This window comes from Beta vulgaris, chromosome 5, assembly GCF_026745355.1.
Source record: "Beta vulgaris subsp. vulgaris cultivar EL10 chromosome 5, EL10.2, whole genome shotgun sequence".
In the NCBI taxonomy this organism is placed as follows: Eukaryota; Viridiplantae; Streptophyta; class Magnoliopsida; order Caryophyllales; family Amaranthaceae; genus Beta; species Beta vulgaris.
Genome location: NC_079206.1, coordinates 64,476,246 through 64,502,662, shown reverse-complemented (window position 1 = coordinate 64,502,662; position 26,417 = coordinate 64,476,246). Strand labels below are relative to the sequence as shown.

The 26,417-nt window shown below is 35.0% G+C and overlaps 2 protein-coding genes across 2 annotated transcripts; both read right to left on the bottom strand.

Annotated features, from left to right (window-relative positions):
* Positions 1-9,285: 9,285 nt before the first annotated feature.
* On the bottom strand, positions 9,286-16,949 carry LOC125497425 (F-box/kelch-repeat protein At3g23880-like). Its single transcript, XM_048644265.1, has 4 exons — positions 16,724-16,949; positions 14,596-14,660; positions 13,612-14,509; positions 9,286-9,302 (listed from the first exon to the last, which is right to left on the bottom strand). The coding sequence occupies exons 1-4, from the start codon at positions 16,947-16,949 to the stop codon at positions 9,286-9,288; spliced, it is 1,206 nt and encodes a 401-aa protein (XP_048500222.1).
* Positions 16,950-18,181: 1,232 nt separating this feature from the next.
* LOC104894521 (PLAT domain-containing protein 2) lies at positions 18,182-26,213 on the bottom strand. Its single transcript, XM_010680774.2, has 2 exons — positions 26,107-26,213; positions 18,182-18,870 (listed from the first exon to the last, which is right to left on the bottom strand). The coding sequence occupies exons 1-2, from the start codon at positions 26,176-26,178 to the stop codon at positions 18,469-18,471; spliced, it is 474 nt and encodes a 157-aa protein (XP_010679076.2). The 5' UTR covers positions 26,179-26,213; the 3' UTR covers positions 18,182-18,468.
* Between the last annotated feature and the right edge of the window lie 204 nt (positions 26,214-26,417).

Below are 26,417 nucleotides of genomic sequence, written 5' to 3'. Positions count from 1 at the left end.
TAAAAATCTAAGTTTTTCACCATGCATTCTGTGATCTTTGCTAATTTTCAGGCTTGAGCACCCTATAGTTCCAGTAACAAAGGAGCATCGGACATTAGCAAAGCTCCTGAATTGTACACTAGGTTCAATATGCTCGTTAGCAAAGCTGTCTATGAGGACACAGAGGTATACAGTACATGGTCGTTGGCTCTCGACATCAACAGCAACAGGACGACTATCCATGGAAGAACCTAATCTACAAGTTCGACGTCATACTTTCTAGTTGATTATTATTCTTTTCTTATTCATTAATACAAAAGGCTGAACTTAATTGTCGGTGCATGGAAAATTTGCAGTGTGTTGAACATATGGTTGAATTTAGAATGCATCAAAATGGTGATGCCCAATGTGATTCTGATGGTACAGATTATAAAATCAATGCAAGAGACTTTTTTATCCCAACTGAGGTGAGGCAGCTGCTTAATTCATTTCTTTCTTTCTCTCTCTCTCTCTCTCTCTCTCTCTCTCTCTCTCTATATATATATATATATATATATATATATATATATATATATATATATATATATATATATATATATATATATATATTCTGTATCTATGTATATGGCTAGTAATTGATGCCTTTTTTCAGGAAAATTGGCTACTTGTAACAGCAGATTATTCTCAAATAGAACTAAGGTTGATGGCTCACTTCTCTAAGGACCCTTCTCTAATTGAACTACTCACTAATCCGCATGGTGATGCCTTTACCATGATAGCATCTAGATGGACTGGCAAGTTGGAATCCGCTGTGAGCTCTCAAGAGTGAGACAAAACCAAATGGTTAGTCTATGACATTCTTTATGGCATGGGCGCTAATACTCTTGCTGAGCAGTTGAACTGCAGTGCAGATGAAGCTAAGGCAAAAATTCAAAGTTTCAAAAATTCATTCCCTGGTGTTGCTTCTTGGCTTCATGAAGCTGTTGCGGTCTGCCGTCAACACGGGTACTAGTCAACTCCCCCGCCCCCTCTAAATAAGTATCTGACTTTTTTTGTTTTCCTTTCCTGTTAAATTAAAATTTATTTTGGTAAAAGATTGGTTTTGAGTACCATAGGAACTATGTATGTGATTAAGTATGATGTATAGAAGGAAACAAACTCTTTGGGAGAAAGCAAATACCATAAACCTAACTCACTACATCAAACTTCAAGGCAAACAGTGAGTTTCACCTTGTAGTTAGAGTGACGAAGAGTTCTACATCTAAATTGCTTTTCGACATATATTAAGATAATGAAATTAGAATTACGCAAAAAAAATTGTTCAGTGAGTGCTTCTTCTGTTTGAGATCAGAATTAAGATAATGAAATTAGAATTACGCAAAAAAAAGAGTGTAACACTGAACTAATATGTTTGATGTGACTGTTAATCAATTGTAGCTATCAATTAGAATTCCTCCTCATCTCTTACATTAAACAATCTGATCCAGTCTCTATTTATTGTCTAGCTTTAGTACTTGCTGAATTTCGTTGATACAGAACAGTTAGCTGCAATGAGAAAACTTTGCACATTCCCTTTCAGTTTTTATTTTCCTCTAAAGGTATTGCATCTATATGTATAACGTTGAAGTGAAAGTTCCATTGTTTAGAATAATATACTAATTCTTCCATTAGCATGTATTAGCACGCGGCCGGTTTGGTAATGGTAAATTATGAAGAGAAAATGGATTAAACTTCATCTTTGTTGACATGGGTGTTTATTTACAGTAGCATGTATAAACTCATTAGTATTACTAATACTTATTATTATTATTAATGAGGAATCAAAGTCACATATATAAGCCTTACTTCTGAAACTGGTTCATTTTAGCTGTCACTTTGTGAGCAAGATCTTTCGCTGGAGTTCTAAATTGCACACTCATTTCCTTTGTTATTAGCAACTTAATAAACACAGCTGCAGTATCTATTCCAATTTCCAACATACAAACATGGCAGTGAGTATTAATCTTTATTTCCACTCATACTTTTCTGCCTTTGAAGGAATTTACTTTATTCTTGCTTTATTCAAGATAAGTATGAATTGTAGGGTGTGAATTTTGGGTTTTTTTTTTTGTTTTCTTTCTCATTCTACCCATCTTAATCTGAATTTTCTTGAGCTTTATACTGTTTTTGATTCTCTTTTTGTGATCCGGGTTTTTGCTTTTTTATTTATTTTTGTACTAAGTACATGTTAAAATTATGGGAGTGTGGATTATTTGCTGAATTTTGATCTAGTGGTGTGCTGGGATTCCAATGAGCAGGTTTATCTTTTCATTCATAAAATGTTGTAAAATTGCATAATTAAGTTAATTGAGTAGATTTAATTATTGATTTGTATGAACAATTGTATAGCTGCCCGTCTGAGTGTTCATATGTCTGCTTACTTCATTTCTTAGTTCTTACTACCACTCTCAGTTTCTTGAAGAAGAAAAAATATAGCAATTTATGTTTATCAATCACTGCCTTTCCTGCTTCAATCTGAGTAACTACATCTTGAACGTTTCAGCTCTATTTCTGCAATGTCTTTACATGCTTGATGCTTTATTGGTAGCCAGGTAAATTATTTTATGCTCGTGTTACCTATTTTTTGGGATATATTACATGTGCTAATTATAATTTTGGTCTTATTTTTCATCTTTTGAAGGTACTCGAAAATAATAATAAAAGTCCAACAGATCAAGAACAAGAGGACACTACTTGAGGCTTCAAATTGGCTACCATCATTGTTTTGGTAGATCTTAGTATTAGTTAGTTTTGTAAGGCTACAACTACATTTTTAGTGTGTTTTAATTTTGTGGTATTTTTAGTAACATATTAGTTATGAAGTATATATTATTGATGAACGTGTGTAGGAATTTTAATTGTGCGAACTACGTTTATGATTTATGATTACATATACATTGTTCGAAGTATTTTTATGTAATCTTCAAGTTTCATTGTTGACTTTATATTCTAAATTACTATATATTATATTATTACTGTATTATTATATATAATTATTTGTTAATTAATTATGAAAAAAGTACCAAAAGAGTCCATACAAAATGTAGACGCTTTTCCTTGTCAAGAACTTATGACAAGTATAAGATTAATTTTCCAGCCAAATTTCTCTCAACACTAAAAAGCGTTGTGACTAATTATAGTCAACAAAAAGCGTCTCGAATTAGGACACTTTAAAGCGTGTATAGATTAATTGATGGCACCCCACTAACCAATGTGGCGACGGCTATATGGGTGAGGGGGACACTTTTTGGTGTCGCCAATGGCGACGCTTTTTGGTGATGCGAATTACCGACTGATTCTGCTCGACGCTTTTTGGCAGCGTCGAGAGCAAATTTCGCGACGCTTTTAAGCGTCGCCAAATGGGTTAAAAAGCGTCGCGATAACACTCCTTTTGTAGTAGTGTCAGGAAGAATGTCGCCTGCAGTAGCTTGTAATTTCAGGGAAACAGGAAGTGGTGTGGTGGCTTTTTGAGATAGATCAAGGGGACAGGCAGCAAGTAATTCTTTGGTAAATTTGTGTTGGCTAAGGATAACTCCTTCAGGAACATAGCCTACTTCAATCCCTAGGAAATAGTGGAGAAGACCTAGGTCCTTGATGCTGAAAGTATGGTGAAGGTGAGCTTTTAATGCTGTAATGGAGGTTGCATCAGTGCCTGTGAGCAAAATATCATCTACATAAACTGCAGCAATAGTGATATGAAGATCAGATCTTTTGATGAAGAGGCTATAGTCATTTTTTGACTGAGAGAAACCTTGGGCAGTAAGTTCACTCACTAATTTGGCAAACCATTGCCTTGAGGCTTGTTTAAGCCCATATAGTGATTTTTTCAGCTTGCAAACATAGTTATGAGGGTTCTTGAAACCAGCAGGCACCTTCATGTATACCTCTTCATGCAAGTCTCCATGGAGAAAAGCATTATTGACATCAAGTTGGTAGATAGGCCATTGTTTCTGAGTAGCAAGAGAAATAAGACATCTAATAGTAGTCATTTTGACTACAGGTGAGAATGTCTCTTCATAGTCAATGCCATGTCTTTGATTGTAACCTTTAGCAACTAATCTGGCCTTGCATCTTTCCACTGAACCATCAGCATTCAGCTTCACCTTGTAAACCCATTTATTGCCAATAGCTTTCTTTCCAGTAGGTAAAGGAACTAGATCCCAAGTGTTATTGTCTGTGAGGGCAGTGATTTCTTTGTCCATAGCAAGAATCCATTCAGGCTTAGTAGAAGCCTCAGCATAAGAAGTAGGTTCTTGAATATCAAGAGAAGAAGTAGAAAGAAAAGCTTTGTGAGAAGGAGGAAAAGAGGATAAAGAAACCAAGTTACACCAATGTTGAGGAAGAGAAACCACTGTATTACAATGATAATCAGTGAGGTATGAGGGAGGTTTAGTAATTCTGGTGGAATGTCTCACAGGAGTGGGATCAGATGTAGAAGTGGGGGGAGAAAGTAAATGACTAATGTCAAGTAATGCATTGGGAGGAACAGAAGAAGTAGAGATATGTGTATCCAATGAGTCAGTAGCAACAGATGAAGGAGAGGGAGGATCTGATGGATGTGGTGATGAAGGGATATGATGAGTTTTATTAGAAGGAGTAGATGAAGGATAATCATCAAAGAATGTATGAGTAGTGACTGGAATGAAAATAGGATCAGGAGTAGATGGAGAATCAGTAGGAATAAGATGAAAAGGAAAATGGTGTTCATGAAATGTAACATCTCTGGAGATGAGAACTTGATTAGTGATAAGATCCAAGACTTTGTAACCTTTTTGAGTAACAGAGTAACCAAGGAAGACACCAGGGTGGGCTTTAGGATCAAATTTGGACCTATGTACTTTAGTAGTGGATAAGTAACATAGACATCCAAACACTTTCAGATGAGCAAGTGTAGGAGGTTTGTGGAACATTTGTGAATAGGGGGTGGCAAATTGAAGACTTTTCAGTGGCATTCGGTTTATCAGATATGCTGCACAAATTATACAATCTCCCCAAAACCTTGTTGGAACTTTAGAGTGAAAGAAAATAGCCCTGGTAGTTTCTAACAGGTGTCGATGTTTTCTTTCAACAATGCCATTTTGCTGGGGTGTATCTGAGCAACTGGTTTGATGGTGAATGCCTTTTTGCTCATAAATTTGCTTCATAGCTCCTTCTTTCAGTTCTTGTGCATTATCAGATCTCACAGAGATAACACAAGTATTAAATTGAGTGTGCACATAATTAAAGAAAGTAGCTAGGACAGCAGAACAATCTGATTTATGTTTGATAAAATGCACCCAAGTGAAACGAGTATAGTCATCCACTATAGTCAAAAACATATTACATCCAGTGTGTGTCTTGGTCTTGTAAGGACCCCACACATCAATGTGTAACAATTCAAAAGCCTTAGAAGTTTTAGTACTACTAAGGGGGAAAGGTTTGCGAGTTTGTTTTGCTGTAGGACAAATTTGGCATATAATGTCATGTTTACAAGTGGGAATATTACAATCAGACAAAACATGTTGTAATTTGGAGAAAGGAAGGTGTCCTAAACGCAAATGCCAAAGTTTAGCTATGTCAACAGTAGAAAGACAAGCAACTTTATTATTGAAAGAAGAAGGCTCCACTGTATGAAGTTTAGGTGGTGTGACATTGTATAGACCTCCTTGCAAACTACCAAGAAGCATTGAAGGACCTGTCAGCCCCTGAAGAAAACATTCACTGTGAGTAAATGTAATTTTACAATGCAAGTCTGTACAAAGTTTATGGACAGACAAAAGATTGAAATGAAAATCAGGAATGTGGAGAACATTTGTGAGGAGAATTGTGTCTGTGAGATATATGGAGCCAATGTGTTTGACAGGAATTTGTTTACCATCAGGGATTGTTATGGTTTGATTGGTGTTTGTGGTGGATTTATAGGTGTGAAATAGGGATAGATTTGTGCAAATGTGGTCAGTAGCACCACTATCTAATAACCATGGTATATTATTGCTTGTTAAAAGACAATATGTACCTGCCATGAGAGCATGACTCCCTATTGTGTGTTCTGCAGTAGTAGGTTGTTGTTGCTGAAGAAGACTCATGAGTTGATTAATTTGGTCAGATGAAAGAGAAGTAGGTTGAATTTCAGATGAGGTTGCCTTGTGCTCAGAAATATCATACTCTTGTTGTTCTGAAAGGTGAGTGGTAGCTGCTACTCTTTTATCTTTAAAACCTTTGAAGCCAGGTGGAAATCCATGAAGTTTGAAACACCTTTCCATACTGTGACCTGGTATCTTGCAGTGATTGCAGAAATAGAAAGATCCAGGTCTCTTGTTGCCAGACAAAGTAGTAGGTTTTGCAGAAACATTTGGTTTTGGAGCATTCTGATAAGGTTTGTAAGGCCTTTTGTCAACAGCAGCAAATGCTAATGACTCACTGTTTGAAGAAAGAGAAGTCAGTTCTTTGTGGCGTTCCTCTTGTGCAAAAATCCTGTAGGCCTGTGCAACCTTAGGAAGAGGTTGTGTCATGAGTATGTTTCCCCTCACAGTAGAGAAACTATCATTCAGTTTCATCATAAACTGAATTAGTCTTTGTTCTTGTTCCCTTGTATGTATCTTTTGTGTCAAATTACAAGTACACTTATGGCAAGAACAAAATGGTAAAGGATTAGCATCATTAATTTCATCCCAGATTGTTTTGAGTTGTGTATAAAACTCAGAGACACTAGCTGTACCTTGACTGATTTCAGCAAGTTTCTGCTCCAGTGCAAAAACTTGTGTCATTGAAGAGTATCCAAACCTTTCTTCTAAATCTTTCCATATATCTATGGCGGTATCAAAGAATAGAACACTTTTCTTCACAGTGTTGTCAAGATTAGCAATCAGCCAAGATATTACCAGGTTATTGCATCTCTCCCAAGCTACATATTCAGCTGTCCCTATTGCAGGAATATCTATACTACCATCAACAAATTTCAATTTGTTTTTGGCTGACAAAGAGATCATCATAGATCTTTTCCAATCATTGAACGCACTTCCATTGAATTTAACAGACACTAATTGATTGGAATTGGCATCAGCAGGATGTATGTAGTATATACTACTCGGATCCTGATTTAATGGTAGTGTAGAATTAGGTGTTTCGTTTTCAGGCATGATTGCGATTTGAATTTGATGATAAAAGAAAGAGTTCAGAAAATTAATCAAGATTTTCAATCTTGAGATCAATTTTGTAAGTAATCAGAAAAACTCACAAATGAATTTCAGAGATGAAGAAAACACAATGAGATGAAGGAATCACAATCAAATCAAGAAGCAACAATTTAGCATACTTTCAATGATTTTAGTTCAAATGAACTCAGATTTGATGATCAGATTTCAACAAAAGGAACAGAAAAACCTGGATTGAAGATGATTCAACTGGAGATCATTTCTGCTTGAAGAATTTCAGAATTTCCGATTATCTCAGAGAAATAATTTTGAAGATTTGCACAGGAAGAACTTAGATGATTTTAGAATCGCAGAATAAAATCTGCTCTGATACCATGATATTTTCTACAGTTTCAGCATATTATAAACTGTAGAATCAGAAATATGAGAAGAGAGAATTTAAGCTAAGAAGCTTCAGGATGAATTTTATTCAGTATATGCATAATTACAAATGATAGGAGAGAGGTAAGTATTTATAGCTATTGAGCTATGAGCTAATAACTATCTGAACTACCTAACTGATCATATAACAGAATCAGTTAAATGTACAACAAGAAACTGTTAGGAGGATGATGAGCTGGAATTAGTTTTAGTAGAACCAATAGGTTCCATAGAACATAATTTTGATACTTTAATACTAAGGCCACCAATACTAAGGCCACCAACCCATTGCATGAGCTTAAGAACACAACAGATTGATAACAAAATTGACTAGTGTTGTTATCGTTCATTGAAGGAGATAATCTTATCGCGGTTGTACTATTGTGTATGAGATAATCACCATTGTTATAATCAATGGTGTACACACCAAAATCTTCCACTCGGAACATAGAGGCGGCGATCAAGTGATTTTCACAGCCTAATAGACGGTAGAAAGTATGTTTCATGAATTGAGAGTCTGAGATTAACGAATTCCATCTTTTGCATGTTAACTTGAAACGAGCAAGAGTTTTGAGAGGTACTATATCCAATATCTGTTGAAGAATATCATCTGGAATATATGGCACTACACCCGTCTTTCTTCTTGGTCTTTTCCTTCCTCTTGGTCTTCTCTTTCTTCCTCCTTTAGAGCATGTTCTCCTCAGATTATTTTCAGTTCAGTTCAGTTCAGTTCAGATCAGTTCAGACCAGTTCAGTTCAGATCAAATCAGCTCTTGACAATACTTTTATTCTCACATATCACTATTCATTTCAGTTCAGTTCAATTCAATTCAGTTCAATTCAGTTGAGTTGTTTTATGCCGAAGAGAACAGGCCCTCGTCATTTTCTCATCCATGGAACTTCCGTTCATTTGTTTATTTTTCCAACCCTAAACATCAATAAATTCCAACAACTAATTCTTGAATTTAAGTTAAGGACTTTTTTGACTTTAACAATCTTATAAAATCTTTATTTTCTTCAAAAATCACCTTATACACTTTATTTTTAAATATTAAGTACCTTATATGTTGACTTTCTAAGATAATTAAAGTTCTGTTAAAATAATCCTTAAATTAAAGATAAACATCATTTTAAAACTAATCAAAAATAGATTTGTAACTGATTAAGATCTTATCACTATTCGTGATATAAAATAATTACAATAATAATATAGGATTTTTCCTTAAAGGGATATATCTATATATGATTTCATCGTATTCTTATCTTATTAGCCAATATGCTTGTTTACTAGTATACCTTTTCCATCCTTAAAAACAAAGTTAAGAGTACTATTACGATAAGATAAGGACTAAACTTTGCTACAGTAAAATATAAAAAGGACTAAATCTTAGCATCAATTATTGTTAACGACCTAATAAACTTGTGAATTTTATTGTTTAGATAAGAATAATTGTGAATATGAATATGAATACGAATAATTATAAAATCGGATAATGGCTACCTAGATTATGATATGTAATAGGGGATGCTACACCCTCTGTTGTAAATTGTAATGGACTAATGGTGGTAGTGTACGCCTTGGGGAGGTTATCGGAGACGATTTTGGCTCCATTTTAGTGGCTGTGGAGAGATGTTTGGCTGCTAGCTTGGATGGTACCCAAGAAATAAGATTAATGGCTAATTATATTATATGGTAATCATGAAAATTAATCTATTAGTTACGGTGCAAAACTGCACAAGAAAAACACAAAACAAATCCACACAAAAAGCAATTCAAATGGCCATGTATTGAATTTCTTTTTGTATGGTTTTGTGTTTTTCTTTGGGTAAGTTGTTGCTCCATTGAAATTATTGAACATTTATAACCTAAATGATATAATTAGGAAAATCAAACAATCGGAACAAATTGTTCACAATTTACCATTAGAATGAAAAAAAGTTACAATGCCGTGTTTTATATATCTTATAAAATCGTTTTGCCACATTTTCAATCCTACCAACTTTACAAACAATGAAAGGTGTGTGTGACTATTATGAAGCTGTTTAGGGTTGAAGTTTACGAGCACAACAAGCCTATTACTATAAGATATGATCAAGCCCGGCCATAAGCATGTGCATTATGGGCCTGGGCACAAGGCCCTCGGGAAAATAAGAGGCTCCAAATTAAGTTTATATTACATGTATTAATTGTTATACTTCCTCGGTTTCTTTTTACTTGCAACAATTTGACTTTCACGCTTGCCAATGCATAATTTCAACTATCAATAAGTTTAATTATCGATAAATAAAAAATATAAAAAGTATATATTCGGAAACTATATATTCAGACGAATCTAACAAGATTCCACGCACATGAATATGTTTTTCCTTAACTATAAATCACCAAACATAAACTAAGTACAGTTGGTGAATAGTATAAAAGTCAAACCGTTGCAAGTTAGAAAAAACGGAGGAAGTAGTAAGCATGTGTAAAGTTATATTTGTTTCAGTAGTGGTTAAGGAATTAGTTTGCATTGTTGGCTTTTTTCACTCACTCTGAAGTGAGGAGTTTGAATCCTTCATGGCCCTTTCCCGGCCACCTTTTATTTTCCTTTTTCAATATTTCTTTATCATTCATTATTAAAAGGTTAAAAATAGAACTCAAAATTATTATATTATGGATTATAGCTTTAACAACATATCTATACTAATATATTAAAAAGGTATTCCTAAGCAAGAATCTATACACGTGGCGCTATCTCTTAATGTGTTTACTTTATATAAACACATATATAATAATAAAACACAAACTTTTGTATAAGGCAAGCCACACCTTGAACAAATAGTGTGGCCAGCTAATAAAAGGCCCAAGCTAAGCTTGGTAATGAAGCCCGCGTCCCCTAAAAAAAGCCCAAGCGTAAAATTCATTTTCGAAGGCGTTACTTTTCGTAACCGGATTTACTTTTGAATCCGTTTTCAGATCGAAGGATTACTTTTCACAACAGGGGTTACTTTTGTTGAATCTATGTTTTTTTTCCTTCTAATTTTTAGGTGTTACTTTTAGTGAAACTAAGGGTTCCCTTTTCGAATGCTAAGCGGTTCCTTTACTGACACCGGGGATTACTTTTTGTAATGATAAGGGGTTACTTTTACGGAAAGTATGGGTTACATTTTTAATTATGAGGGGGTTACTTCTACGGTAAATAGGGTTACTTTTACTAAAACTATGAGTTACTATTTCAAATGCTAAGGGTTGCTTTTTTTTAACGTTGAAAGGTTACTTTTTAGTGAAAGTATGGGTTACTTTTTGTAATTATTAGCGTTACTTTTACTGAAACTAGCTAGGGGTGACTTTTTGTAATTATAAGAGATTACTTTTGCTGAAATTAGGGGTTACTTTTTGTAGTTATGCTTAGAATATACTTATTTCCTTTTTTTTTTTTAATTTACTTGCCCCTTATTCATATAAAATCACACGATCTAGATATCATCATTTTCCCCTTCTTCACATCTCTTTAACAAAGATTCCCTCCATTTTCATCTTCCATGTCCTTTGCAAATCATTTTTATGACATACAATTTCAAATTCGAGTAATTTGTTCAAACAAATCATGGAGGAAAATCAAAATCTAAATAAAAATAAAGCTAAAAATGTTGAGTTGTCGAAAATTGCCGATAAATTGGACGAAACCCTCACATTAGGAAAAGAAGTGGTAGTAGAACAAGAAATGAAGATGAAAATTGAACCAGATTTTTCGATGAAGCTGTCAATGAATGACACGTGGCAAAGCATACATAGTGACGTGTGGCCCGCCAGGATATCTAACGACAGCAGTTGTGGCTTGGCGCGGTCGACGGCACCGTTGGAGGAGAGCGAGAGTGGCGAGCTCCGAAGAGAGAGAAAAGAAGTGGGAAGGAAGAGTTACACTAAAATTTGCTTGGTGGGTGGGCGATGAAAAGAAGCGAAGATTGAGGAAGGAAGATGGATGTGGCCGCACGCTTTAGCTTGTGTGTGGCATGTGTTACCAAAAACCGACTGATAATAAAAAAGTAGAAAATACATCTTATAAAATTTGATCCCATAACCTCAAGTTTATAAACTAAAGCTTTAACCACCAAATCAAGTAATATTTGGTATTATATTTATGAAGTAAAATGTTAATAACTGAAAATCGTAATATTATTCGTGTTCGTGTTCGTCGTAGGAGATAATGATCTAAGTGATGCTTCATTATTATAGATGAGATGATTACCGTTTCTATAATCAATGGTGTACATAAAAAACTTTAGAGTTTTAGACTCAAGAAAGATCAGGTGGTTTTTACCGCTTGTTACACAATTAGAAGTGTGGTGCATAAAGGATGTGAGATTAAAGTGTTCCATTTCTTGCATGTTAACTTGAAACGAGCAACAGATTAAGAGGTAACCTATGGGGTATTTGTTTAAGGATATCTTCAGATTCATATGGTAACACTGCCATTTTTTGTTTTGTTTGAATTATTGAGTTGTTCGATTTTATATATGTTTAGGTTGATTAAAACTTAAAGTGGGCATTGAGAGTCCACCGACGATAAAGGTAGTTCTGAAATATTGAGTTTATCAATATCATACATACTAATATAATTCGAGAGAGAGGTACTCAAAATACGTTGGTATTAAACCCATCTGTCATTCCTTTTGCGTTCTTGGCCACGCTAAGGGTAGTACTATGGTAATATGGTTTATAGAATGGTATTATTTGAGGAACTTTTGATTCCTTCTCCAAATTAAATACTTTTTGGTTTCGATAGAATATATCAATATTTGTAGATTATATTTTTGATTATTATATGATATCTTTTGTATATAGTTTTGTGATGTTTGATTAATAGGCATTAGTTACGTTGATGGACATGACAGTGTTGTTACTTTTGTGTATATGACTTTAATCAAAGCAACAAGAGTATCACGAAAGATATCAAATAAAACCAAAAGATTATTTACAAATATTGAGAATTCTATCAGCTTTGCTTATTAGGTGTTATGATTTAAATTTAAACGGTAATTTTTATATCTCCAAAATTTAAATTGAGGAATAATTACTAGAAAGAGGAGAATAAAGAGAATGAATTAAAAATTGAAATGATTTGAATTCAAAAGAGAATGAATTTATATACTTCCTCCGTTTTTTTAGATGTTACACACTTACACTTTCTATTTTAGGAAATTTTAAATTAGATGTTACACTTTTATTTTGGGTAATAATTTCTCTCTATCTCTCTCCTATCACATGTTCACATGGGACCTATTTGTTTTTCATTCTCTCTATCTCTCTCTACTCCAAAAATTACCTAGGAGTCCGTGATTTGAAAAGTGTAACATCTAAAAAAAAACGGAGGAAGTATATGACTTTTATCCAGTGTACGTAATACAATGCACTTGAATGAAAACTGATACAGGTTGACTATTAACTTGGGCAATTATTAAGTGATTTGCCATTAAAATTAATAGAATACAACTGGGAACATTAATTAAAAAGCTTAGAAACGAGTCTACACCTTAAATACAAGAATTAGAGTATTTTTGTTTCCTTAAATTTAGTACAGCTTATTTAAGCTTATTAAAACTTAGTTGATATGGTGTTGTATTTTACAGAAACAATCTAAACTTATCTGAAGCTAATAATCATTTTGACTAGGTGAAGAGAAAGCGCCCTTATTACTACTAATCTAGAGAAGCCAACAGAAATCCACTGAACTCCTTCGTTTCAAATCTAAAAATAAAAATTAACAAATTAAATTAGTACTTTATTCATGCATATTATTGAGAACTATATCCAATTAATTATAACATTATGATATAGTATAAAATTGTCGTCTATACAATTATTATATGACAAATCTTCAATTCTTCTTTCTCTTGTTCCTCTTGTTCTTCTTTTTCTTCTTTTCTCCCTTCTTCTTGGGTATAGGTGGTAATGAAGTTAGACTAGGCTCAAATGTAGTAATAACATAATAATGTGGAGTGGGCTTCAAATAAATTCGCTTTAAACTTCCCTGTTGAAGATCACATGCCCATAAACCTTCAAATCTCGTATTAATCAAAATTTCTGTAGTTGGCATGCATCCCAACACATCCATATCCGATAAACCTATACTTGCTACACTATTCTGGTACGGAATTATAAGCAGTTTAGTCCATGATTCAAAATCCATATACTTTTCCATCACCCAAATCTCCAAAGATGACGAAGGAATATGGCAAAGAACTATACCAAGTTGACGTTGTCCATCCATAGCTGCCAAACCGAACAATTCATTGGTATTAGCGCGATTTGGCCATTCGATTCCCTTAAATTTCTTGTCTTTCAAATCGAAGTAAATAATTCCCTTCTCTGATGTCTTCGTATTCATCCAATGTGGGACACCACATACCATCTTCCCTACTCCTTCGGCAAGAAGGTTAGGTGAATAATTTGAACTACACGTACCATCCTTAAAGTTTACGACCTCAACAAATTGATCATAAGCTACTACCGTGGTGTATTCATCGGAATATGCATCATAACAAAGTCCAACTTTTAAATCTTCAAGATCTTCAAGATAGTGAGACCGATCCCCAAACATAGTACTATAGTTTCCCGTCAAAGGGTTCCACAAAATATATCTTCGATAGTCATATAGTAAGGCTACCAAACCATTGCATGATCCAATGAGTATAGATTGGCTAATTAGTTTTGAAGGAGGATTATGAGTTTGTCTAATCACTGCTTCATTATTGTTTATAAGATGATGATAGGTAAAGGTGCGCATATAAAACTTTAGGGTTCTCGATTCAAGGAAGATTAGGTGATAATTATTACCTCCTAACACACGCTTAAAAGTGTCGTGCATGAATTGAGAATCCGATATTAAAGAATTCCAAGTCTTGCATGTTAACTTGCAACAAGCAAGAGATTTGAGAGGTAATTTATTGAATATCTGTTGAATAATGTCTTCGGGAAGATAGGGCAATGGCAATGTTGATAGTGGCTTCACTTCTGCCACTCTTCTTGGTCGATTTTTACCTCTGGATCTTCTCTTCCTTCTCCCTTGAACTTCCATGGATGGCTAGATATTAATGCGGTAGATTCTGCAATTTGGAGAGTTAGAAATTAATCTATATATAAATCCTAATTAAATTAACCATCCAAACCGAATAACAAAATAGAAAAATAATCAAATATATATTTGAAAGATAATATAATAAGAAAATACAGCAGTCAATCCTACTTAATTTAGGAATCCAAATATAATTGCTTATGGCTAATATACTCACAAGGATAATATGATCGGCCTGCGTTGGTGTTTTCCGGTGAGATGAGGTTGAGTGTGGGCGGTGTTAGGTGGTGTTGTCGGTTTTCTGGGTTCAAGGTTGTTGCCGGTTGGTCGAGTGGTGCGACGCGATTTGGTGTTTGCCGGCGTGCGGGGTTCGAGGGTGTACGGTGTTTGTGGGTGCTGGGTTCAAGGTTGTGTTAGGTTAGCTTCGGTGGTGGCTGGTTCAAGGGTGTTGGTGGTGGTCTGCAGTGGTGCGTTTTGTTGGTTTTTGTTATTGTTTTTTTTTCTTTCGTTTGGGGAGAGAAAAATTTCTTAGACTCTTGATAGTATGTTAAATCACGGTCAATTTTCGTCAACCTTCTTATTCATCATAGGAATATATTTATATAACTGATTTAGAGGAGTTCGATTAGGAATAACATTCCTATTCCTAATACTTATCATATACTTTCTCCGTGTTTTTATTCTTGCTACATAGAGAAAGTGGGGGGGGTTTGAATAACAATCCGACTTGCGTGGACCCGGTTCACACTAAAAATAGTGTGGACCAGGTCCAGGCACGTGACCCGTTATATCATTTTAACATACACTATATCAGTATAACATACACTATATCACTTTAACACACCCTATATCACTTTAACATACACTATATCACTTTTAACACACACTATATCATTTTAACACACACTATATCACTTTAACATACACTATATCACTTTAACATACACTATATCATTATAACATACACTATATATCACTTTAACACACACTATATCACTTTAACATACACTATATCACTTTAACATACACTATATCATTTTAATATACACTATATTATTTTAACATACACTATATCATTGTAACATACACTATATCATTTTAATATACACTATATCATTTTAACATACACTATATCATATCAATATACACTATCATAAACTCACGTGATATGGATCGGGTGCACACTAATTAGTGTGCACCGGGTTCATATTAGTTTTTTCGTTGAATAAAAAACCATTTGTTAAGGAAAAAGTATGAGTATTTTAAAAGAGAAGGTGGAGGATCACCAACTTTTTAATAGTATTTTAAGATTTTTATGGTGAGAAAGAATCCATTTATGGTATGTAGCATCTATTATGACATTTTCATTTAAGGGAAATGTAGCATCTATAAAAAAAACTGAGGAAGTAAGACATTAATGATATCAATCAAACCAAAACTATTTCATACTCTTTCCAATTCCACCTACATCTATATTAGTTGGCAGGTTTATTGTGCTTCTCTTTATTTTTCTAGATATATAAGACATGATAGAAGTTCTTTTAGTTATCGTTTATGTACTCAGTATATTTGACATGTTCTGTTCTGTTAATACTCAGTAGGTTCTTATAAACAAAAATATGACTAATATACTCAGTAGGTTCTTATATATGTTATGTTACTTTTAAAGTTCTTATACTCAGGCTATGTTTAGTTCGCCTGAAATTTTCTGATCTGAACTTATCTGATCTGAACTTATTTTTTCTGATCTGATCTGATAACAAGATCTTATCTTTTAGATTTTTCTCAATATATAAGAAAAAATATAGTCATGTGGGGTCTTTTTTGATTCGTCTCCATGAGTACTTTATTAATATTCAATTAGTATAATTTTTACTAATATGTAATGAAAGATATAGTGATTTTTAAATATAAGCATTATCTGCACTGATCTGATCTGAACTTATTTTTTCTGATCTGATCTGATCTGATTAGATCTGAAATAAGAAAAAATAAAGTGAACTGAACATTGCCTCAGTAGAAGCCATCTAAATAATCCACATTTTTACTATCCTAATGAATTTTTTGATCTTTCTTTAGACTGTAATGACTCACTGATATTGCTCCTATCAAGATCTTTCTGAATAACCTCATTCGAAATTTCAAATTTCTGTTCCTTCTTCACTTGGGGTAACTGTACAGAATCAGTCCCAAATCTGATCCCAACCTTTTGTTCATCTGAACTATTAGTGCCATTATTATCAGAAGTATGCAGAAAAAGGAGCAGTAGCAAAAGATTAACAAAAAGTCTCAACCTTTTTGAAAATTGAGAAGTACCCATTTGAATGCTTATATATTAAAAGTAGATTCTTTCTAAGGTTACATCTTCAGCAGTTTTTCTCAGTTCTTAATTCTCATTATTGTTGAACAGCAAACTATTCAGACACCAAATGAGAGAAAGAGAGAGTGGCATCTCTGAGATTTGGAGGAACACTTTTAAGTCTCCTTAATGAAATAAAAATGCCTCAAATTATAGAGAAAAACATGCCTACAAATTAAACATATTCTCATGATCATTTTCACTCTCAATTAATAGGCTAAATTTGATTGGAGTTCATTAAAAATAAACTGAGTTAAAATAAAAGGAGAGTATTAGTGATAAATCTGCTATGGGCAGAGAGTTTGTCTTGTAAGAGACCGCCTACTTTTAAGTTAAAATTAGACAATAATAAGTTTAATATTAAAAAGAGAATAAGCCCAGTAGTGACTAGGTTAATCTCTTTAAGTGACCGTCTTTTTTAATAATTTTTGATGGGCAAATATATTAGCTTGATCTGGATGTTCTTAACAAATAAATCTGCTATGGTGGTAACTTTTCAATAGGGAACAGATTGTAGAGGACCATAGCTTGATCTGGATGTTCTTAGCAAATAAGCTCATTTGCTAAATCACGTCCTAGCTAGAATTTCCTGGTAAAGCCCTATATTTGTATAAAATACTGTATTTTTGTATTTTCATTTTCTCCTCTTTCATCACTTCCCCTTCTTCTTCCACACCACCATCACCTTCATGCCCCCTCCACCACCACCAACACTGCCACCTCTCATAATGTTATTTTTTTAAAAAAAGAGGAAAAGAAAACCAAACAAGTTGACAAAGCTCACCACCGCCGCCACACCACTGCACCACCACCGACACAGCACCACCGCCGTAGCCCCACACCCTCTTCTCCTCTGTTTTATTCCTTTTCTGATTTTTTTTTTTTAAAAAAGTAGGTAAGCGTCCACCATGGACGCTCCACCACCGGTGGAGGCGTCCATGGCAGGCGCTCCACCACATATTATATGTATTCTTACCTAACAGATTGGTTTTACCCGTCAACTGGTCTCCCACATAAACAAAGAAACCATACATTATAACCGATCTCCTAACCTAAAACACATGTGAGATGGAGACCTGTGTTGTAGTCCGGTTTTCTATGCCATGTTCACCGATTTCCTAGGCTTTTTTTTTTAGTAGTGGATATATAATTGTACAGATAAAATTACGCTAATTGTATGCTCATAAGTACGATGAGGTAATAACTTAGATGACATTGATCAAATCAAACCATGGAGAGTTAATACAAAAACATTGAGAACAAATGGAATACTACAAGTCTACAACACATACTCACCCATTCCTAGAGAACACATAGCGCACACTAAGAAATTAAACCACAAACATGGGAACATGGCATATAACACACTATATGCCATCGCCCTTATTACATTTCAATGCAAAAAACAATAACAACTTAAGTTTAACCATGCATGCATGATGGATGCAACTTTGAATTAAGATATTGAAAGACAAGCAATCTAGCATTGATTCTTGACGACAGAAAGTGAGTAAGGAGGTTCATCTTTTGCAAGCCATTGGTTAATGTTGAACCTTCTTACTGGCGAGGTGGTGTTTTGCATCCCGAGCGTAACGACAGCGACTTCCAAGTACTCGACATACCATGCAGGGCTAGAACCACCATTGTTGTGGCTCAATTCTATTCTGCATATTGGGGAAGGAAAGCAATCTCCTGGGATATTAAACTTATCGAATTGACCCCTTTTAAAATAGTGATCTTTTGATCCAACGCCATATGCTGACAAATCTGTAGCATCTACTGAATGCCCTTGATTGTCATGAAGACGAAGCAAAACCTTAGCATGTGTTCCTGCCTTATTTATGGTCCCAGTTTTCAAACTCACCACATACGTACAGTCATACTGCATAGGCAATTAGGCATAAATAGAAAGAATGTCAGTCTCGTTGAGGCCCCAGGAATATATCTATACTCTATCACTCCTGATGAGTCGTAACTATCATAACATATGAATATTTTTTCTTTATTCTTTTTGATAGATCTTATGATCTCACTTGCATTGCAAGATGAAATTAATGGAAAACCCTTTTGAATCCATAAGTTAGTCTATCATATATTCATACTATTAAAGTCACATACACTCACTCATGCATGGATTTGTTTGTAGATTCTCCCTCTGTTTTTTAAGTATGTCTCGCTTTGAATTTGTGCATAATCCGTATATTCCACTTATACCATTTGTTTTTCTATAAGGTATACAAACCGATTTTATTAATCTAAGATTGTGTATATCCACAAATATCATTTTTACATATATAATGGACAAAATTATGAATTGTCAAAAAAAGTGGTCAGAGTTATGTATTAATGTTGAGATTAACCTAGTTATATATCCTAATTGATATATATAATATCATATAAGTCTAATACTAGGAGATATTGTAATAAAGTTCATAAGATAAAATTAGAAGATGTAAATTATCTATATTACAACGAGGAGCCTAGTTGGATATATTTTATATTATAAGGTTAAGAAATCTTACTAAACACTAACTCCTAAAATATATCCAACTAGACTCCAAGATAGATAATATAATCTATATTTCCTAATTTTATCTTATAAGCTTTAATAATATCTTCTTGTATTAGACTTCTATTATTACTATAATATCATATATGATATTTTATCGACTAGGAATTAGGATAATTGCGTTACCCTCAACAATGTTGGAACATTTATAGGGTAATGGGTTTGGAACTCATAGGGGTATGTACTAGAAGAGGAGGAGGTCTAGTATGTAAAAGGCTAGAGTGCATCAAGTGGCAAAACGCATTGATAAACCAAGGGAGACAGAAGACTGGCCGCGAGTCGCGACAGGCGTCGCGGGTCGCGACCAGTGCCTCGCGACTCGCGAGCATTTTCGCGAGTCGCGACGTGTCTTCTGCCTTGGAATGCGTAAAGTTGCCTCGACGGTTTTATATCCGTTGTGATGCTTTGTTGATCATTTTAATGACTTTTAAGGTCCTTTAATCAGTAGATTAAAGACCTTTGAGGAGTGATTAAGATGGGGGTTATGTGATTAACCTCTTAGTCAATGTGTTAAGATGGGGTTATGTGATAACCTCCCTAGTCAATGAAAGGTTTATTCTTCCTATATAAACCTTGGGATTCCTATGAGTGAAGGGTTGAAGAAAATCAGAATTTTCTATTCTATACTCTCTCAAATACTTCTTGCTTAGCTTAAGAGAAAACTTGCAATCTTCTCTTGAGTGTTCTTCACAAACACAAAACACAAGTTCTTGTTGATTCACTTAGAAGATCATCTAAGTGGATTGTTCTCTCCATTGTATCTCATTAGTTATTTCGTGTTAACCCGGTGATCCTAGAGGGGCGAAATTAAACTAATAGGAAAGCGTAGTTTCCGTGCCTTGGAGTGGATATCCGGTTCTCTCATTGATCACACATCTAACAATCTATTAGTTTAACTTTCTCTTTTTTCGGATATGGCTCAATCACTCAAGGACATGACTATGAACTTCCAAAAGTTGGATAAGTTTGAGGGGGTGGGCTATCGGAGGTGGCAAAAGAAGATGCACTTCTTGTTGACCGCCTTGAATGTGGTGTATGTGTTATCAACTCCTATGCCACCACTCCCGGAAGATGGAGAGGAAGAGCCTCTTGAGACTACTAGGAAGAGGATCAAGTGGGAGAATGATGACTACATTTGTCGTGGTCATATTCTCAACTCTCTCACCGACCCGTTGTTTGATCTCTACCAAAATGTGGAGAGTGCAAAGGAACTTTGGGATCTCTTGAGGCCAAGTACATTTCGGAAGATGCTTCAAGTAAGAAATTCCTTGTTAGTAATTTTAATTCTTTTAAAATGACTAATGATCGGCCTATTATGGAGCAATTCCATGAGGTTCATCATATTTTGAACCAAATAAGATCACATGGTATGGTGATGGATGAGGCAATTGCGGTTGCCTCAATCATTGACAAATTACCAAATTCTTGGAAAGATACAAAACATCTTTTAAAACATAAAAAGGAAGACATGTCCATGGAGCAATTAGGAACTCATCTTCGTATTGAAGAGGGGATCCGGGCTCAAGATGGGGTTAAGGATACTACTCCTAGTATTCCTAAATCTACCGTTAATTTGGTAGAGGTTGGTGGGTCTAGTAAGACCAAGAAATCCAACAACAACACAACAACAACATAACAAAACCAATGTTGCAAACAAGAAGAGGAAGACCCTCTCTTGTTGGATATGCAATGGTCCTCATCTTAAGAGGGATTGTCCTTCTAACAACAAGAAGAAGACAAAGAACACACAACCTAGTGTTGTTCAAAACCAAGGTAACAATGCACATGTTAATGTAATTGAAGAAATGCATTTTGTTGCTATGATTTCTGAAATTATGTGTGTGCAGGTTGATGATTCTTGGTGGATAGATTCGGGAGCCTCTAGACATGTGTGCAATAACAAGGATTTCTTCAAGTCTTTGAAAGATTTGGATGATGGTCCAATCTTGTATATGGGGAATGATTCTACGGTAAAGGCTAGAGGAATAGGCCAAGTAGAATTGTTGTTAACCTCGGGAAAGACTTTAACTCTCCGGGATGTTGTGTATGTACCGGAAGTTAGGAAGAATCTTGTGTCAGGAGGTCTCTTGAATAAGTATGGTTTTAAAGTTGTTTTTGAGTCGGATAAATTTGTACTTTCCAAGGGTGGTATTTTTGTTGGACAAGGTTTCTTTTGTAATGGAATGTTTAAATTTAGTATTGATAATAAAATTGGTACTAGTTCTATTTACATGCTTGATGTTTCTTCTCTATGGCACAATCGTTTATGTCATGTGAATTATCGTAGATTATATGACATGTCTAAAATGGGGTTATACCTCCTTTCGATTTAAAGTTAGAGAAGTGTCACACTTGCGTGCTAAATAAAATTACAAAAAATCCTTATCCTAGTGTGACTAGACAAACGGTATTGCTTGAATTGGTGCATAGTGACTTGTGTGACTTTCATAGTTCACCTTCTTTAGGAAATAAAAAATATATTGTAACTTTTATTGATGATTTTTCAAGGTTTTGTTACATATATTTATTATTTACTAAAGATGAAGCACTAGAAAAGTTTAAGACCTTTAAAATCGAAGTGGAACTCCAACTTAATCAAAAGATTAAAAGACTTCGAACGGATAGGGGTGGTGAATATTATAATCCAAGTTATTTTAGTTCCATTGGTGTAATTCATGAAACAACCGCCCCATACTCACCTCAAAGTAATGGTATAGCGGAAAGGAAAAATAGGGTCCTAAAAGAAATGGTTAATACCATGCTTTCTAATTCGGGTCTTAATGACGGTTTTTGGGGTGATGCAATTTTAACTGCATGTTACATTTTAAATCGAGTTCCTAATAAAAGGAATAAGACTACCCCTTATGAACTTTGGTGTAATAAAAAGCCTAATCTCAATTACCTTAAGGTATGGGGTTGTAGGGCAATTGTCAAATTGACGGAACCTAAAAGGAAAACTTTAGGTGAAAAAGGAATTGATTGCATTTTTATAGGCTATGCGGTACATAGCAAAGCCTATAGGTTTTATGTCATTGAGCCCAATGACTTTGTCTCTATTCACTCCGTAATAGAGTCAAGGGATGCAATATTTGATGAGACTAGATTCTCATCGATTCCAGACCAAAGGACATGATACCTAGTACTAGTTCCAATGTTGTAGATGACATTCAAATGATCATGATACTACAACACCGGAAATTAGGAAAAGTAAACGAATTAGAAAAGAGAAATCTTTTGGACCGGATTTTCAACTATATTTAGTTGAAGGGTCAAGGGAGTCAATTTCGACTCAAATTTCATATTGTTACAATATGGAGGAGGATCCTAGGTCCTTTGATGAGGCTATGAAGTCTCATGATTCTGCTTTCTGGAAAGAGGCAGTGAATGATGAAATGGATTCTATAATGGGTAATCACACTTGGATTTTAGCTAATTTACCTCCCGGTTGCAAACCCCTAGGTTGTAAATGGATTTTTGTAAGGAAAAAGAAAATCGATGGAACCATACTAAAACATAAGGCCCGGTTAGTGGTCCAAGGTTTTAGGCAAAGATATGGTATCGATTACTTTGATACTTATGCTCCAGTAGCTAGAATAGCTACTATTAGACTATTGATAGCATTAGCTGCGATTCATGGTCTAGTAATTCACCAAATGGATGTAAAAACTGCTTTTCTTAATGGTGAATTGGAGGAGGAAGTGTACATGAATCAACCTGAAGGGTTTGTGGTTAAAGGTCAAGAAACTAAAGTTTGAAATTGTTAGATCTTTGTATGGTCTTAAACAAGCACCTAAGCAATGGCATCAAAAATTTGATGAAGTTGTGTTGTCTAGTGGGTTCAAAATAAATCAGTCCGATAAGTGTGTATATAGCAAATTTGATAATAACGGTAAAGGAGTTATAATTTGCTTATATGTTGATGATATGCTTATTTTTGGGACTGATTTGGAACAAGTGGAAAAGACCAAAGTCTTCCTTTCCTCTAGCTTCTCCATGAAAGATTTGGGTGAAGCGGATGTTATTCTAGGTATTAGAATAATAAGAGGGAAAGGGTCGTTTTCTTTATCACAATCTCATTATATTGAGAAAGTGGTCAAGAGGTATAATGAGTCAAATTCGACTCATTTTGCTACTCCTATGGATCCTAGTATTCACTTGGTTCCGAGTAGTGGTACTCCAATTTCACAATTGGAGTATGCAAGCTTAATTGGAAGCTTGATGTATGCTATGACTAGCACTCGGCCGGATATAGCCTTTGCTATTGGCAAGCTCAGTAGGTATACTAGTAATCCTAGTATGTTGCATTGGCAAGCATTGAGAAGAGTGTTAAGGTACTTGAATAAGACCTTGGATTATGTCATAACATACAATAGAGAACCTTCTATCTTAGAAGGTTACTCGGATGCTAGTTGGATTTCGAATAAGGAAGATTATTCATCCACTAGTGGTTGGGTGTTTCTTCTTGGAGGAGGTGCCATTTCATGGGCTTCCAAGAAGCAAACATGTATAACGGATTCCACTATGGCATCGGAATTCATTGCTTTGGCTTCTTGTTGCCAAGAAGCGGAATGGCTAAGGAATGTGTTGAGTGAGGTGGACTTATGGGTGAAACCAATGTCACCTCTTGCTATCCATTGTGATAGTGCATCAACCATAGCTAAAGCATATAGTGAAGTCTACAATGGCAAGTCAAGGCACATTGGAGTTAGACATAGCTATGTGCGGGAAATGATAAGGAATAGTTGTATAACTATTAATTTTGTTCGGTCTAGTTTGAACTTGGCGGATACGTTTACAAAACCGTTGTCAAGGGAACTAGTGAACAAAATGAACAAAGGGATGGGTCTTAAGCCTATTGATCAACCTATGGTGAAGGAAAACTCTATTTGATGTCTAATACAACGTTAGATCTCAAATTCAAGGAGGATAGTACTTCTCTAAGAGGTTGGGAGCACTTGTTTAATACATCCCGAGGTTAGTGCTTGTTGCTACAATGATAAAGAGGTTGAATTTTATTCTTAATAAATCTTTGATAAGGTGCTCAATTGTAGGAGCATGTCCGGAAAGATTTACCTATGTAAGCTAGAAGTTTGGCCGCTTCATCAAGTCTTAGGCTTGACTTGGAATGCTTATGAATGGATATGGACACCAAGGCTTCATAGGTGTCGGAGGTTTTAAGAACCTAGTTTATGTTTGTGTGTATTAGTAACTTCAATAATTTGTAATGGTTATATGATTCAAAGCTTTGTCTATCATTATGATCTAAATTATTGTAAAGATTACTTTTACTAAATGGAAATTCAATCGTTAGATATTTCCATGATGCATGAACATGTGTGTTTGCGATTTATAGCAAGTTGAAAAACTTTTCAACATTACCCTATAAATGGGAGGAGGATTGTTGGAACATTTATAGGGTAATGGGTTTGAAATCATAAGGGTATGTACTAGAAGAGGAGGAGGTCTAGTATGCAAAAGGCTAGAGTGCATCAAGTGGCAAAACGCATTGATAAACCAAGGGAGACAGAAGACTGGCCGCGAGTCGCGACAACCGTCGCGAGTCGCGACCAGTGGCCCGTCGCGAGTCGCGACAGGCGTCGCGGGTCGCGACCAGCGCCTCGCGACTCGCGAGCATTTTCGCGAGTCGCGACGTGTCTTCTGCCTTGGAATGCGTAAAGTTGCCTCGACGGTTTTATATCCGTTGTGATGCTTTGTTGATCATTTTAATGACTTTTAAGGTCCTTTAATCAGTAGATTAAAGACCTTTGAGGAGTGATTAAGATGGGGGTTATGTGATTAACCTCTTTAGTCAATGTGGTTAAGATGGGGGTTATGTGAGTAACCTCCCTAGTCAATGAAAGGTTTATTCTTCCTATATAAACCTTGGGATTCCTATGAGTGAAGGGTTGGAAGAAAATCAGAATTTCTATTCTATACTCTCTCAAATACTTCTTGCTTAGCTTAAGAGAAAACTTGCAATCTTCTCTTGAGTGTTCTTCACAAACACAAAACACAAGTTCTTGTTTGATTCACTTAGAAGATCATCTAAGTGGATTGTTCTCTCCATTGTATCTCATTAGTTATTTCGTGTTAACCCGGTGATCCTAGAGGGGCGAAATTAAACTAATAGGAAAACGTAGTTTCCGTGCCTTGGAGTGGATATCCGGTTCTCTCATTGATCACCACATCTAACAAACAAAACGTGACAAATCAACATCTAACGACTGAAAGGATGGCGGAAGCATTATTTTGGGTGAGGGAGCTTATATTGCATAAAAAAATAAATCTAAATCCACCTCAATTTCTAAAAGATTGATGTTTGTGAGTATGCATGTAGATTGTAGAGTGACAAAAGTAAAAATAAGCAAATTATAAGCCATGAGCTCGTGAGCAATCAACTTTAATATGAGAAGCCTAATATGTCTAAACTAGAATAATATATTGATTAAGTTCTTCTAGGTTGATTCATGCATAAATTCATACGAAAGAAAAGGAGAAAAGCAATATGAAAAGAAAATCATTTATGTTGTAAAATATTGATGTTCTTACAGAGTGAACAACCAAGGCTAAGGAGAGGAAGACCACGACAAAACTGAAGCAATAAGCTGCACCCTTTGCCATCTCGATTGCTAAGAGATTAATTGATGTTATTTGAGTTTTGTGCTCCTACAAGCTAAGCTAGCAGCACACCGTCTTATTTATAGCAAAGTTAGTCAGTACTGGCTTATAGGTAGATTGCGTCTGTACTCTATTTAAAATTACTTCATTCGTCCCACAATAAAGTTCCTGTTTCTTTTTACATATTGAGACGAACCTAACAATATAGTACATTACTCCCTCCGTCCCAATTTAGTTGCTAC